We start from the raw sequence: 15,783 nt of genomic DNA, 5'->3' as shown, positions 1-15,783 counted from the left end.
AAATCCCCATGGATGCCCGGGAATGTGAAGTAACTACTAGAAATACTCAAATAAAGCAGGATTCGTGGTTGCTGCTCTGTTTTCTTGGTGGCTTATGGGGCAGCAGCTGGCAGACAGGGAATGTGGGCTTTTTAGGCAGGCATGCTCCATTTTCCCTTTGGAGAGGGGAGGGCAGTGTCTCATGTAGCCCAAGCTAGCCTCAAACTTGGTATGTAGCCAAAGAAGGCCATAAACTCTCATCCTCTCGCCTGTGCCTGTGTCCCAGAGATCTGAGACTATAGGTGTTCAGCATTCCTTATCATGCTGGCTGGCATATTCTAGCTGTCAACTCAGCACAGCCTAGACTCACCTGGGGAAAAAAAATAGAATGAAGAGTTGGAGTCACAGGTCATTGTGAGCTGTCATGTGGGTGCTGGAAACCAAACCTAGGTCCTCTGCATAAGCAGCATGTGCTCTTAACTACTGTGACATCTCTCCAGTCCCTGAGCAGAAGCAGATTCCTAAATAAGTAATTATTATATGAACCCACTTGTAGTTACTAACCGTTGACAGAGTATAGCCTGATATAATTGCCTTACTGATGGAGCTTTGGTTCTATTGAAAACTCTGCAGAATGATTATAAATGTCACTGACTATATAAGAGAGCTCCTTTTTTTTTACACTTGTTGAAGCTAATTAGACTCATGTTTTGAGAGATGTCATGTGACCTTTCTGCTGACTCATGAATGTATGCATATATACATTATGTATATGTTCATATATGTATATATATGCTAAATGCAGCTCTAGTAATAAATTTAACCAGGAAGGTGTTTATCTACTCTTGAAGGGTGGATACATGCTGAATGTTGTTTTTACTTGCATATGAAATTTCTCAGTTGCCAATAACTACTAGAAGCCTCAGCATAAATTTGGCTTTTCTATGAACTGTGTCAGAACAAATGAGAGAAATGGGGAGCACTGTACACTGTGTCTTCAGGAGCATCCTTTACAATGCAAACTCCAGGAAACCATTAAAAGCCACATGCATAACAGTCACACTGATTCACTTTTTAAAGTCACCTATAGCATAAGAAAGTGACCCCCAATCCTGGGTCATTTGAGGAAGAGTATTCTGTCCTGTTGATTCACTGGAAGTAATCCCCTTGGGTGGATCAGATGATTTTTCCCTTTCATTAATAAACTCTTCTAGAATGCTTGTGAAGTAGTAGTAGGAAAAACATTGTTTCATTATTGATGTGGAGGTACTGGCTTAGGGATTAAAAGTCAACGGAGAAGCCATTGTCAGGTGGGGTGCTTGAACCCTCACTTGTTTTCTAAGTCTTACTAGTGGATGCTAGTAAATTTCAGGGTTCTGCACTAATCTACAAGTTTCACATTTTTAGGTACTAAGAAAAGGTTTTAAATTTGAAATGCCGACAAAGCTACATATGTTTTCAAATACATTTTCATTACATTCAAATACATCTTTCAATGTTCAGCAGCCATTGGGTCTAAGTCTCTAACTCCATTGTACCCACTTAGAATACAATATAAGGCTCTGAAAGTCTACAGATCTATACATCGGCCTCCTCAGTGAGTATGGTACCAGAGTAAGCTACATCCTGTGGAGTCTGTGGCTCCAATAAGATTTAATACATTCACTTTCTAAGCAAACTACACGATTCATGCCAACACAATTTCCACAAATTTTGTTTCAGCCAACCTTAGGAAATAGTATGCTTGTAACTGCCACACATAATTCAGGTTAAACCTGAAGTCTTAGGGAGTAATGTGACATGTGTGACATCATTTCTAACAGTATTGTGGAAAGATTACCCTGTGCAGATCCTACAAACATCCTACAGAATTCATGGGAAATCAGTACGCGTTCCACTCATAGGCCATGAGCATTTTTACTGTAATTCTTTTTATTTCTTCCTTTAATTTAATGAGTTGCATTCTAAAAGAAGGGAGAGGGTTATTTGTATGATCACTGCATAAGCCAAGGGAAAGCATGGTTGAAATGAGATAAAGAATGGAATATTTACTGAGTATAACAACACAAAACATTCACAGGTATGCAAGAATGAGAGAGCAAAGTGTCCTCATGACCAAGGACAGCTCTTTGTCTTGTTATGTGCCTGAATGTGCATGTGTGTTCATGTATTCATTCATGTGTACATATGTGTGTCTCTCACTTTCCCAGAACTCACCAATCAGGAGCAAGCTCTGCTGGCTAGTCAGTGAACTCCAGGGATACTCCTGTCCCTTCCTTCCCAGCAGTGGGATAACAAGTTTGGGGTGCTGGTATTTGTATACTAGTTCTGGGGATTGAATTCAGGCCCAGGTGCTTGGGATCACAATCTCTCGAGTCTCATACCATTTATCCTGCCTGAAACTACTGGAGGCTGATAAGCAAACATAACTTGACCAGTGAGAAGGGAATTCAAGGACCACTATTGGCCCTCTTGAGCTAACAGATGAGAAGGCTGGAGAAGGAGGGCATGCTTTGGGAAGATAACAAGAGGAGCACAAGCCACTGGTAGAAGCAGACTAAGACTAGAGGAGGGAAGATGTCAAACCTCAGACCTCTATGGGTTCTGAGATCTGCTAAGGGCTTGGCAAAAGCTTGCTTGACTGAACAGCTCAGCAGGGACCTCAGTCTGAGAAGAAAGGTCAGGCCCTGGAGGGAGGTGAATGAGTGGAACAACATTTTCAGAGCAGTCATTGGCTCTCATAAGAGATGGTGGCTCATTAAATGCGGAGGTGATGGGCAGTGCCAGCTGTGGAAAATTTCAAATGTGGTGGGCACAGAGGCAATTCTAGGGCAGAGCAAAGACTTCATTTACTGAGTGGCACCACGTATGCAAGGACTTGAGACACATGAAAACCATGTGATGCCTGGCTTTGCTGCTGAGTGGGTTAGCTCTGCTGTGGCTGCCACTGTGTCTCAGAGCTTCAGGGTCCATCACTGAATGGCTCCACCTTAAAGAATGAGAAAATGTGGCATCTAGGGCATTCCAATGAAGGCTCTGAGATACTTAGCTGTTCTCAACTCCCTTTTGTAGCCCTACAACGAAGGTTTTGCTTGCTTGCCAAGATAGTATTCTTTCCTGACACCAGAACTTGAATAATTTGCAGCAGTTCTCAAGAGACAAGCTGAAGACATGTCCTGGGAACACACTGAGCACTAGAGAAGCTAACTCAAGTCTCAGGCTAGGGAGAGGAGCCACCACACACTCAGGGTCCCGGGTGCTCAGCTGGGGTCTGGGTGCTTGGATCAGGGTTCTGAGTGCCCCTTGGCTATCCTCACAAGCAGTCTATGCTACCAACATTATGACTGACCACAGGTAGGGGACACATGACTCTGTTGGCTTTGGGACATAAGTGGCTAGGTCATTTTCTATGTCAAAGTACCTAGTAAACACTCAAAAGAACAATGGTATCTAGATGGCTATACACAACAAATGAGGTAAGCTGTATTAGTTACATCAAAACAATATGTCCAGGCATTAGGACTAGCAGAGCAGAAGCATGACAGCAGGGAGAGCACCACCCTTTGGTACTTCAACTTGTCCAGCAAGTAGGGTACAACACTGAGGTAGTACCAGACACAGACCTCAGGGACGTCAGGATCTGGATGGTAGGCATGGTCTGTAGGCCCTGTTGAGAAGTTAGTATTTCCTTTTAATTTTAAAATTCCATTTGTACGGTTATGCACAACAGTGCACGAGTGTGTGGGTGCATGAGTGTGTGTGGGTGCATGCATGCCATACATTTGGGTGACAGTAAGAGGGCAACATGGAGGAGTTAGGTCAATTCTTTATCCTGTGAGTCAGGGGATCAAACTCAGGTGGTCACATTTGGTGGCAGGCACTGTTACCTGCTGAGTCACTACATTGGCCAGCTGTTTATATTCTCGGGGATGGAGGAAACATTGCTTCTCTAAGCTAAGCCATGCTGGGGTCCACAGGGCAAAATCACTGTTGTTCAGAAATGTCCTGAAACTGAAGCTGTTAAGTCAAACTCCTTGAGATAGAGTAGGAGACATTTCTACTGTGTTACGTCTGACCCTCAAAGGTTTCTCATGCCTCACTCTGCAGAGCTGGCTTCCTTTTATCCTGCGTGAACTGCACATTTGACTAACGGGATCCATCAGGGGTGCACCATGACTCATGGGTTCATTTTTGAGAACACATCCGGAGCTTAAGGGCAGGTGCTGGGAAGTGCTAAAGCACACCCTCGACTGTAAGATAAAGGCTTCTGTGATTAGTGCTCTTGTACAACAAAAAATCATTAATGATACTCTAATTATACAAATGAGATAATTTTGTTGGAGAGAATGAATGAATGTTTTCTTCTATCAAGATCACACCGCACAGAGATGAGATGGCACCCTCTCCCACCATCCCTTTAATAAGCCATCTATTCATGTGCTTTCAGGAATGAGATCATTTGGTCAAAAAAAAAAAAAAAACTTTGATGAGTACATAACAATTGTATTGAATAGCCATTTGTGTGTTGAATGTGCATATCCCAATCACAAGATAGCAGAGAAGTGTGAGCTTGGTTAGAGGTAGGCCATGTGCCAAGTGAATGACTGAAAACGGAGATGACAGAATGGTGGAGTTGTTGTGAAGGAAGTGAAGGAAGAAATGGAGCATTCAGAAAGCAGGTTTGCAAGAACTGCATTTCTGTCAAAGCTGGTAGACCAGTGTCTGAGTACGAGACACATCCCAGGGCCAGGGCTGGAGGCTAGTGCTAGGCAGAAAGAAGGGGATGTGACTGCTAAGGTGGATGGGTGATAAACCAAAGAGGACAGAACACGGTCAGCGTGGGAGAGAGCACAGGGCATCCTAGTCCAACGAAGAAGTGGGAAGAGAAGAATGCTTTCCCAGGTCTCCCAGTGGCAAGAATGCAAAAGCTGAAGAACTGGGAGAGGTACTGGGAAGTATGTCATCAGGACATGCCATGGCTACTGCAGGCGTGAATTCACACCTGCTATGGTTACCTTCACAAGGTTTATACACAATCAAGACAGCCAAGATCCTGGTGCAGAGAGAGCAGGTCACCTCCAGGTCCCAAGCCTTGTGGAGGTGCTTGTTATTTATTAGCAGTAGACACTGTAGGAGGGAAACTCATTTTTTTTAAGCTATTGCCTCTGGTAAGTTTTCTATGATACAATATATATCCCTACAACAATGTACATACAGGCAGAACTTACTGGACTTAGCAGGGTATTTAAAAAGAGACAAAGTTGAGAGGGAACATGTTGGGGGAGACATAGTTGAAGCTGGAGGAGGGAAATCTTGAGTAGATATGATCACATTCCATCATATACCCATGTTTTAAATTTTCAGTAGTAAAGAAAAAAAAACACCCATGAAAAATTAGTGTAGTTTACCTAGTATTTTGCTATTTCTATCATGCTTTGAATTTTAAGTAATTTTATTACAAATATTGGCAACCATTGCTGTTTTCCAGAGAAAACATCAGTGGTGGATGAGTTCATCCGTGGGTCTGCAGCTGAGTTTCAGCATTGATGACTGGGAAGTGAGGTGCCTAGCTCTGGGCTTGGCTCCCATTCCCCACAGCCACCCAGCCACCGGGGGATGGTGGCAGATTGAGCAAGGAGAGAGGCCCCAAGAGCTGAGGGAAAGGAAAGCTGTCCGAGGACATGATCTAGTTGGGGAAAACCTTAGGAGATTTCAAAGTCTACTTTGTAAATCTTTAATATCTGTTCCCATTGCACTCTGGGATGTTTTCCAAGACTCTCCTTTGAAGAGTACTAAGCATGTGATGGGAAGTCAGAGAGACCTGTGTCAGTTTTCCTAAAGGAGTATTCTGGTTGATTAATGTTTAGCTTACATGTAAGACGCCGTGGGAGAAAGGATGAGAGGCATTGTCAGTCCAGAGATATGGTTTAGCAGGGAAGAGCAGTTACTGCGAAGGCTACTGATGCCTCAGCCTCAATCTCAGGGACTTAAGGTAGGAGAGAACAAACTGCTGCAAGGTGCTCTTTCACCCCCACACAAATGCTAACACATGCACACACACACACACCACACACGCGCACACACACACACACACACACACACACACACACAGTGAGAGAGAGAGAGAGGGAGGGAGAGAGAGAGAGAGAGAGAGAGAGAGAGAGAGAGAGAGAGAGAGAGAGAGAGAGAGAGAGAAGCATTGCAGTTTGTAAGGCAGTTACAGGGGTAGAAGAATGCAGAACTCTAGCATTGCCTGTGATAAGAAATGACGTGGTGAGCCCCATCTAACTGCTTCCTTCCTGGCTCTGAGAATCACCTATTTTGGTGGAATTAAAATCAACACAAGTGTTGATTCTCTTCTCCCTATCTACCTGAATTCTCTGACAAGGGTGTCCCATGTAAATAGACACCTGCCTCCCGGCACAGGAGTGGGTAAAATGGGTTCCATAGAACATTGTATTTAAACCCCAAGTGAGATCATGTCCTGACATTCTTTAACCAGGGTGCCCAGTGTTCTCACATGGGTCAAGTGAACCTACTAGTGAAAATTAGAAGCAATAGCCCCACACTTTCATGAGGCTCAGTGGGGTTCTCCCCAAGGTGTTCTCCAAGCCACCCAGGCTGCTTTTAAGCACCACTGCCTCTTCATGCCACTTCCACAGATTATATAATTTTTTTACTCATTGTGTCAGCACATGCCATTTCAATTATGCATTTATTTTCTGTACGTGTCAGCACTACTTTCCCCCACTGCTTTAAAAAGAAGGGAAGAAAACCATGGGGTATTTGAAAATGACTCAACATTTACAAATTTCTAACATGAAAATCCAAGTTTTGCTTTTCCTTTTTTTTTTTTTTTTTCTTTCAACTGCAAGTAACAAGTTCATAGTTGAATAATAAAATGTGGTGTTGAATCAGGGGCAGAAACTCAGGATCTCTCTCTTGCTGGCTGACTGAAACTGCATTAGTGGGTTACATTATTGTCTGGGATGCTGGGAAAGACATACTGGGAGAGGAGAGAAATGCTGACCAGTGCTGGGACAGGCTGGAAAACAGCTGACTGTAAATACAGTCTCCCTGGGTTGTCTCTGCTGTCATGGGTGACATCTTCTGAGTGTGAAAATGCACCCTACCTGCTCAATTGAGTGGGAATTTCTGCTGCCAGCCTCCCTCCTAAGAAACTTCCAAAAGGATTTGAGAAGCCCTGGAAACTAGATAGTGGTTTTAACAGTGGCAGCTTAATTATGTGTCTTGGCCAATTACTATGTGGTGATCATAAGCTCATTGCCAGCATGGCAATGGTATGCAGAACTGGTATGTGCTGCCCTTCTTTGGAATGGCAAGTTTGTGCCAAGTGGCCACTACTCTCAGTTCTCTGCACTTGGCACTCCCTGTGCCTGAGCACCAATTTCTATATATGAGGCGTCCATATCTGTGACCCCAGTAAAAACAACATTGCTTAGAATCATCATAGTTCAGTCTACCGTCCCAAATCCAAGCAATCCCCTAGCTAATAGACCTGTGACTCATCAGTTCGTACCACTGCTTGGCTCAGTGCCTGCCATTTGTGAATGAAACACTCATCACCTGCCACGCACAAGAATAAGCCCCTGCACTGAGGGACTTGTGTAATTCTCTTAACAACTTTACAGCATAGAGGTTTCCTTCACATTATACCAGAACAGCCTCTGGCTCAGAGAGCAGCTTGGTCTTCCCAAAGTAAGCCTGTCTCTATGTGACCATTTCCTGTTCTCACTCAGAATTAAGCCTGGAGCAGCCCTAACACTATGTGAGAGTAGCCGGCCTGTGTGTGCTACAGTCACAGTGCCAAGCACAGCACATGGTGTGGCAGAGGGTCTGGCTCATGACGTGTGCTGGCCTGGAGCACCTGTCCACAGAAGGTGAGAAGAACACTTGGGATCACACTAGTGGAAATAACCAAATTGAAGGTATTATGACACAACACCCATTTACAACTATCCCTGTAGGAAGCCAGATTTTTGTGGAAAGCATAAGACTGAACATCAGGGGCCCCAGATTCTATGCCTGGCTTTGACCAGGGGACACATGGCTTTTCAAGGAGGTGTCCCCTGTGAGCCTTGGAACAGACGCCAATGCAGATGGCATGATTACCCGGCACAGATGACAACCTGAAGATGCAGAGAGCTCAACTACTTACTCCCAACTCCTCCACTCAGGAGAGCAAAGCCAAAGCAGAAACCAGGGCGTGGGAGTCTGGCCAAGTACTGGAGCCTGCCTTAGAGTCACTCTAGGAAGACTGACCTGCTAGGTTTCTTGTGTCCTGATAACCTTACATTGCAGACAGCTCAGAAAAGACTCTGAAATGAAGATCTAGAGTCAGGGGCTGCTGAACTGAATCAGTAGCTGTAGTTGAAATGTGGGTTATTAAGCCAGAGATTTGTGATGCAAGTCTGTTAGGAAAACACAGAGGAAGACATTGTGCATTACTGTGGCTCTTACTCTTGCACCTCAGATCTCTGGGGTTAACTCTGGAGTACCTGATACACGTGAGACTATTTGGGAAGAATATACAGGGTCATCCTATCTTCATTCCAGAGGTTTTATGTTTAGTCTAATGGGAAATGTTGCTTCTCCTTTACAAGATGTGTTGATGATAAATAACGTTGTTGAGAAGATAGGATTGATTGGTCTATAGAAATGAGTCTTTTTATGCTGATTCATACACATGGCAAATAATTTGCCCTCTTTTCTTGTAACCACTTCTCATTGATCAATCTTTTGTGGGGAAATTGATAATGAGCTTATGCATATTGCAAGCTTAATCAGGGTATCACAGCTGCATGGGTTGTTGAGTTCTCTATGTCAGAGTCGTCCCCTGTTTCAGGCTCTCCAGGCTGAGCAGGTAAAGGGGTAAAGGGGGGGGCTCCTCTGTTCTTGATGGCTATGTACTTAGTTCTGAGAAGACACCAGAAAAACTGTTCAATGTGATACTAAAAGACAGGTTCTAGTACTTTGGAATGCTCAGAATCAAGTGGAGTATGAATTATATATAAATTAAGCTACCATACTGATATGGCCAAGAAAGTAATGGCCAGATGGCACTGAGGACAAAAGATAGTGACACGCATTTCATCATCGTTTTCCTATTTATGAGTCCAGGGCTTGAGTCAGCTGGTGGTAGAACAGGCTACCTCTTTAGTGCCAGAAGGAAGCTGGCTCTTGCTCTTTCATTTTTATTTGATGCCAGCCTTGATCTTACTGAAAGGCTTGTAGCTGTTAGAGACACAAAGGACAATTCTACTTAGTTTCTTCTTTGTCTTTAGGAAAATAGTTCTGATGTGCCCTGCTTTCTGCTCAGGATTCTCTCACAAGCTTTAAAGAGATTCAGAAAAGTTTCAGGCTAGGTACAATGTGTGTTGTCTTGATTGTCATATACTTGGAGGTTCAGGAGAAAAAGAAAGTGGTGTCAACAGCCATATTGAAGTTCTCATTCTGCCTAGGTCTTTTATCTGTTTGTTTGCTTGTTTGTTTGGAAGAACCTTTCTTTTCCGGAATGCCTAGAGACTAAGAGGAAGTAGACAGGTACCAAGTGTTTGTTGGAAATGTATCCTAGTAAGTGCTGAATTATAGACTGTGGTCAACTGCGACAGCTTCCAAGTTGTGATTTTATATAACTAGACCACAGTGGCAAAATAATTTCTTAACAAATTCATAGGGCAACCAGTAATGATGCAGAGGGCACAGAGCTTGGACCACATCAGGGGCCTATGGCTTTCAGTACTCTAGGTACCAAACTAGGGACTTGGGAAATGTCCATATCACCCAGGTCTCAAGGTTCTGGCTTGATAATTGTGGGTGTAAGGTAAGAGGGGGGTGAGTACAGGGTCGATTAGCTCATCCACACAACACACATAGTCTGTGCCTTATGAAACCTTTAACAGAGTTTTCCTCCAATAAACCCTTAGATGGGGAAAAAAGGGCACTACTTTACAAACCAGAAATGTAAATTCTTGGGCTCAAGACCAAAAGGGTTACTACAGGGAACTCAACCAACTGCAGGCTTGGGTCTTGGAGGCACTATTGTTGTGAGTGTCTACAGTGATAGGTACCACTGCATTAAGCATCTATAGATTCTGTCTTTTCCAGCTAATGGACCACCTGAAGAATGTCAGATTTACTACCTGCCCCATATCTTTTTCCTCTTTCAGAATTGCAATAGCTATTTTCTCAGATCCTGGGTCTTAAGAGCGTGTTCTGAAAGCTGCACCAGTAGTGGACAAATTAGAAATGTAATTCTCAGGCCTGATCTCACATTACAAAGTTAGCAATGAATGGGGTAAGCCCAGGAAACTCCCTAGGTGCCTGGACTGCTGAGGACTATTACCCTGACCTGAAATGTGTGCTCCCTAGCAACTGGCTGGTAGTTAGAATTTCCTTACTTGGTGTACCATGAAACCAGGGCTACTTTCCTTTGAGTTCCAGAATCAACCAGACTCAAGCATTGTGTACATGCATTTTTGCAATGCTAAAATCTGTAGCTTTGAATCTTTCATAAAACTACAAAATTCTGTGCTTATTATGTTTGTCTTTGTTATTTCCTTCAAGTCTATTTGGAATCTGAAAATATCTTAGACACCAGCTCTGTAGCCCAACACGAGGAAACCTTGAGCTAAGCTGAATCCAATTGAAACAGCAATTTAAATAGAGAAAATTCATTATTTATTTAAAGTGGTTAAGGTTGTAAGTTCTTAGATGGTACTTTCTCATATATGTTATCCAGTCTCACTCCTGAAATGACAGTAATTTCAGGAAATAATTTGTGCTTACTTGAGACTAATTTACAATCAGGACTTTTGTCTTCTCCAATGAAGAAAGAATACTTTGTTGATAAAACTGATTGATAAATGCATATATATGATTTCTCTTTTAGAATGTATTCATTTTTGGAATTTATTTCATACAGCATTCACTAAGTATAGTTATATTTATGGCAAATGTTTGGAGTTTAAGATCATTAAGATTTGATTGCAATACGTACATTTTCAATATTTTTTGTTTGAAACATAAAAGTTTTGGGGATATCAAGTGTAAATATGAAGTCTGATTCCCATTACATTCATGTTTAATCAAGTGTGTGAATGTGTATACATATATATATAAAACATTGCCTATTAGTTGAGGGTACTAGTTTAAGAATCCTTTGTGACTTTTAAAATATGCATTCTGACTTTCTGAATCAAATTTGCTAAGAAAATTTCACAAAGTCAGAAGTATAATATTGCCCTATAAAAGCAAAAATCTTACACATTTCCAAAATCTACTTTGTTTTTCAACTTCAAAATGACACAGTATCAGCTTCTGCCCTTTTGAAGTAGTGGCCCCGGATGGCAAGCACACATCCTGCACACTGCTTCTGCTATTAATGTGCTTACATAAGCAAGATTGGTCTCTCTCTGTCTCTCTCTCTCTCTGGAAGCAGTAGCCTTGTGGATCACCTGACTGATGAACTGGCATATAGCTTGCACAGCACTTATAGAGTGACAGCAGCTGAATGACAGATTTAACAAGTTCATTGATTTCTGCCCATCACAGACCTTCAATTATTTTACTTATCTTCCTTAGGTTTTCTTTTGGTATCACTCACTAGAAAAGCTACCTGGTGTTATACAAAGATTGACAAACAAATTTATTCTGTGTTATTTTCAAAATACAGATTGAACATAAAGACAAAATAATGTATAGGGACACAAAGTTTAAATTTTATAATCTATATTTGTGATTTCGTTATAGATGTAATATGAACAACTGTGTTTCTGGAGCATTTGACACATGCATGTACCCACATACATACTTAATTGTCTGTCTCTTAATCTTAGGGATAATTTTCCTGGAGTTTTATAAAGAATAATTACAGTGTTTTCCTTGATATTTTAGTTGTGGGTGTGAACATTGCCATTGCTTCAACCCAGGATTTACTCAAAACCCCCAAACCCCAAACCTCCTGAACAAGGGCGGACTCTTCATGGCCAGCAGATGTATTCAAATCTGTCACATTTTGAAACAAGTTTTTAACAGGAATAACTCAGCAGTGCTGGTTTACTAAACTTGTGTGACTGCACTGTAAGTATTTGGTCACAACAATATAAATTTCTGGAAAGTCAGCATGGGAAAATGAAGACAAACTTCCTTGAACATCACAAACACAAAACCAAATAATTCTGGAGTTCTCTGATTGACAACAGTTGGTAAAATCACAAAGCTTAAAAGGAAAAAACTAAAAGCTTCGAGGAGGAAGATAATGACAAAGTAAAATAAATAAGGGTTTATTTCTATATGATTAAACAAGAAATAAAAACTAACTTCGTGTGTGTGTGTGTGTGTGTGTGTGTGTGTGTGTTAGTGTGTGTGTGAGATGGTGCACTCACTCATCCTTTACTAGTCTGTCAGGTAAGTCCAGTCCTTATTGGTCATCACAGTCTATGGGAGGTCTAGAGTGCAGGTCCCAAGTAATTAACATGACATAATTAAAACAACAGAGGTGCAAACTGCTGCTCCACATGTCATAGTTCTTAAATTGACAATCTGGCAGTGAGTGAGTGAGTGAGTGCAGGACAGACCCTCAAACCCCTATGCTGCTGTACTAAGGGGCAACAGAGTGACAGTGGGGTGAGCACAGGGGTGGTGACCTGTACAACATGAACTTTCATAGAAATGCTTTGCCCAGTCAGGACCTTCCAGCCTTCCAGACGATCCCTTCAGTTACCCAATCACCCTAACAAGCATGACTTAACTTAGTGACTTCTCATTGCTACCTCCTGGTAGCCATTCCCCATTTTGTCAACACACACACACACACACACACACACACACACACACACACACACACACAAACAGAGGCTCCCTTAGTGTAATCACCACGTAGCAGAACCAACTACATAATGAGAAAGTTGTCTAAATTCAGCAGCCGTTCTATAAGTCAGTGGCTACTTTCTAATGTCCTCATTAGCTCAGACTTCTTAATTACCACTCTGTTGACACTGCCCTCAAAGACAATGCCACATGTATGTTAAGTAGACCGGCAGTCATCTTGTCTTCTTGATAATTAACAAAGATGTTAAGGGCTAATGCCAAGCCAGAGTTCTGGCTGGATACTGTCCACTCCCCGCTGTGTCATTGTTTATGCTCTGTTAAGCCATTTTCATTGCACCTTATGGGCCACTATAACATCCAACCTAGGGGCTTCTCCAATTATGGGCAGCATATCTGACTATACAGCAATCTATTCATTTCAAATCACCTGGACACTTACTGCAGACAAACAGAAACTAAGCTGGGCAAGATCTAAGTGTAAATATCTCAAATTTTCACACCGCATATTACTCTCCCCCCAATCATACTTTGTTTTACAAGACACACAAATGGTAGTGTTTCTCATTTTCAAGAAAATATGCTTCCTAGCTCTTACGTAAATCTTTTCTTCTCAATCAAATTATGCTATTTTGACTCACTGTATTGAGTCCGCAGAGTTCTTTCTCCTTTCAGCCTTGCTTCATGCTTTATTATTCATTTTCACACACAGAAACCACATGCTGGCATCACACAGAAGTCAGTGGGGCAGAGATGAGGGATGCTTTGTTGCTACCCAAATCTCTATTAATAACAGCTTTAGTTAGACGGGCTAAAAAAGCTGTCAGGAAGGACTCTGACCCCAAAGGGTTACCATGTCAAAGTCTACCGGCACAGGAAACATATGGAGTGTTCACTTACCTGCTTCTGATCAACAATTATTTCGAGGTCTTCATCACTGCTTAGCTTTCCATAGCCTTGTTCTTTACTTTTCTTGTGAAAGAACAATTTTAAATATAATTTAGTTTCTTTTCATTAAAAATCTTAATTCCTACTCAACAACTCTTAATGACAAAACTATTTAACCCTTTCACTGGTCACAGTGCATGATTCTCTCATGTATAGCAAACCGCCACCTTATTTATATCTATGCATCCAAAGTATGCCTTCAGTCCTTTCTCTATTCTGTTTTATTCTATAGTTTCAGCAAAGATTCTCTAACATTTTTGAGATAAACAAGCAGCTCTCTGAAGACTCTTAGCACATTTTTCTCAAGAACAGAAACTTCATTTAGAATTATCCTGTTCTTAAAATGTCAACTATCATGTTATATTTTAATGCCTTATATATTTTAAGAATAAGAGAAGTATTATATAACTCAGACAATATGACATCAGTTTTGTAATATTTCAATAAATCACATGAATACTAACATTGTAAATAAAAAGTAATTTTAACAGATAATATACGTTTCAAAATTAGGTAGTTTATAAAGTTGGAGAGTACAGAAATATGTACAAGTGCGATTTGGTGCCATTTTATTATTATATTGTTGTGACTGGTTCTAATGACCACTTCCTCCCCATATAAATACAAATTCTAAGGTTGGAAAAGGAGTCGGACCACAACAATCATCTCACAGCTGTGTCGAAGAAAAACAGTAATAATTTAGTTTTTTTTTCCCTCCCCAGTGGGAATATGGAAGTATAATTGGACTCCTTCGTAGCAATGACAAATGGAGATAAAGTCATTATGGATTTTTCTGTTACCCAAAGTAGAAAACAAAACAGAACATAACCAAACAAAAACCACCTTGCTTTGGATGCTATGCACACAAAGGAGAATTAAGAGAATTAAGTTTCTAAAACCAGTCTATGGTGTCATATTAGCACTGGTCTTGCATATCAGTGGCTGTGTCAGACTTCTTATGCTGCGGAACATATGAATCTCACATTTCTCCCTCTCCATAAATCAGCTCTTATTTTTGTGTCATTTACTGTAATATAGAGGTCAGACACTTCAAGTATTGAAATACATAAGTAAAGTCCCCCAACTTCATCCACACATCAATAAACTTAGGACAGAATGAATGGTCCCAGTGTTCCTCTCAGATATCATTCTTGTCTTCGTCTGCGGTTCCATTTCAAGATGGATGGAAAACAAAATGAAAAAGTTTGGTTTGAGCCAAGCTGACTTCTTGTCTCCTGACTTCCGGGTCCTCTCAGCCCCGTGTTTGCTCTGAGACACTATCTGGAGTCCTTCTGCTACACAGCCCTCAGAAATGCCTTTCCCAATATTGATCTGTATACATACCAAGTAGTTCATCTGCATGACCCGATTTCTGGACAAAAGGACATTAAGTAGAGATGGAATGTGAGTCCTTCCATCCATTTCACTGTCAGGCATCCCAGAAGTCTTTGCATCAGCGCCAGTGGCTTCATTGCCAGAACTTGCTGACCAGAGAACCACAGATCTTGCCCGGCAACAGTATTAATAATGTACAACAATAATTGAAGTATTCCTGCATCACTGTCCTGACTTTGAAAACATCCTGCAATTTTGCCTACTGCAAAAAGCCATGGATGTGAAATGTTCTTTTCCTAATTTTTAACAAGCACTTTTACGCTTCCTGGATGCTGCTCCCCTTTAATGATTTTTAAAAACCCATCTATTATTTATTACATAAATTTTGTATTTAATCCCTTACATATGGATTACTCAGCCTCTTTATCATAGAAACTCTAAATTTCCCCACTGTAAGCCCGTTTCTCAGACTTTGCTGACAATTTCTGCTGAAAGATATAACAATGCCAGCACATACAGAATATAGAGACTGCAATTTCTGTCAACATTACGTTTCACTTTTCCCACCTACTCCCAACTCTGTCTGATTTAGTAGCCCACATTCCTACGAAGAGGGTTCAGGAATGAGAGTACGGCCATAACTACTCTCAAGTTAAAGTTGCCATTTTCCAA

General features: G+C 41.5%; 1 protein-coding gene across 1 annotated transcript in view; it reads right to left on the bottom strand.

The window, feature by feature from the left end:
- The window catches only part of Pex5l (peroxisomal biogenesis factor 5 like), a 142,737-nt gene extending 127,306 nt beyond the window's left edge, over positions 1-15,431 (bottom strand). Inside the window, exons 1-2 of the mRNA XM_051185844.1 lie at positions 15,121-15,431; positions 13,729-13,800 (exon numbers count right to left, since the gene is read on the bottom strand). Of these exons, the coding sequence (XP_051041801.1) occupies positions 13,729-13,800; positions 15,121-15,213 (165 nt within the window). The 5' untranslated portion in view covers positions 15,214-15,431. The remainder of the gene's footprint in view (positions 1-13,728; positions 13,801-15,120) is intronic.
- Positions 15,432-15,783: the final 352 nt, after the last annotated feature.

The sequence above is a fragment of the Phodopus roborovskii genome, unplaced genomic scaffold, assembly GCF_943737965.1.
Source record: "Phodopus roborovskii unplaced genomic scaffold, PHOROB, whole genome shotgun sequence".
NCBI lineage: Eukaryota > Metazoa > Chordata > Mammalia > Rodentia > Cricetidae > Phodopus > Phodopus roborovskii.
The sequence above is the reverse complement of the archived record's forward strand: the minus strand, read 5'-3'. Positions and strand labels throughout refer to the sequence as shown.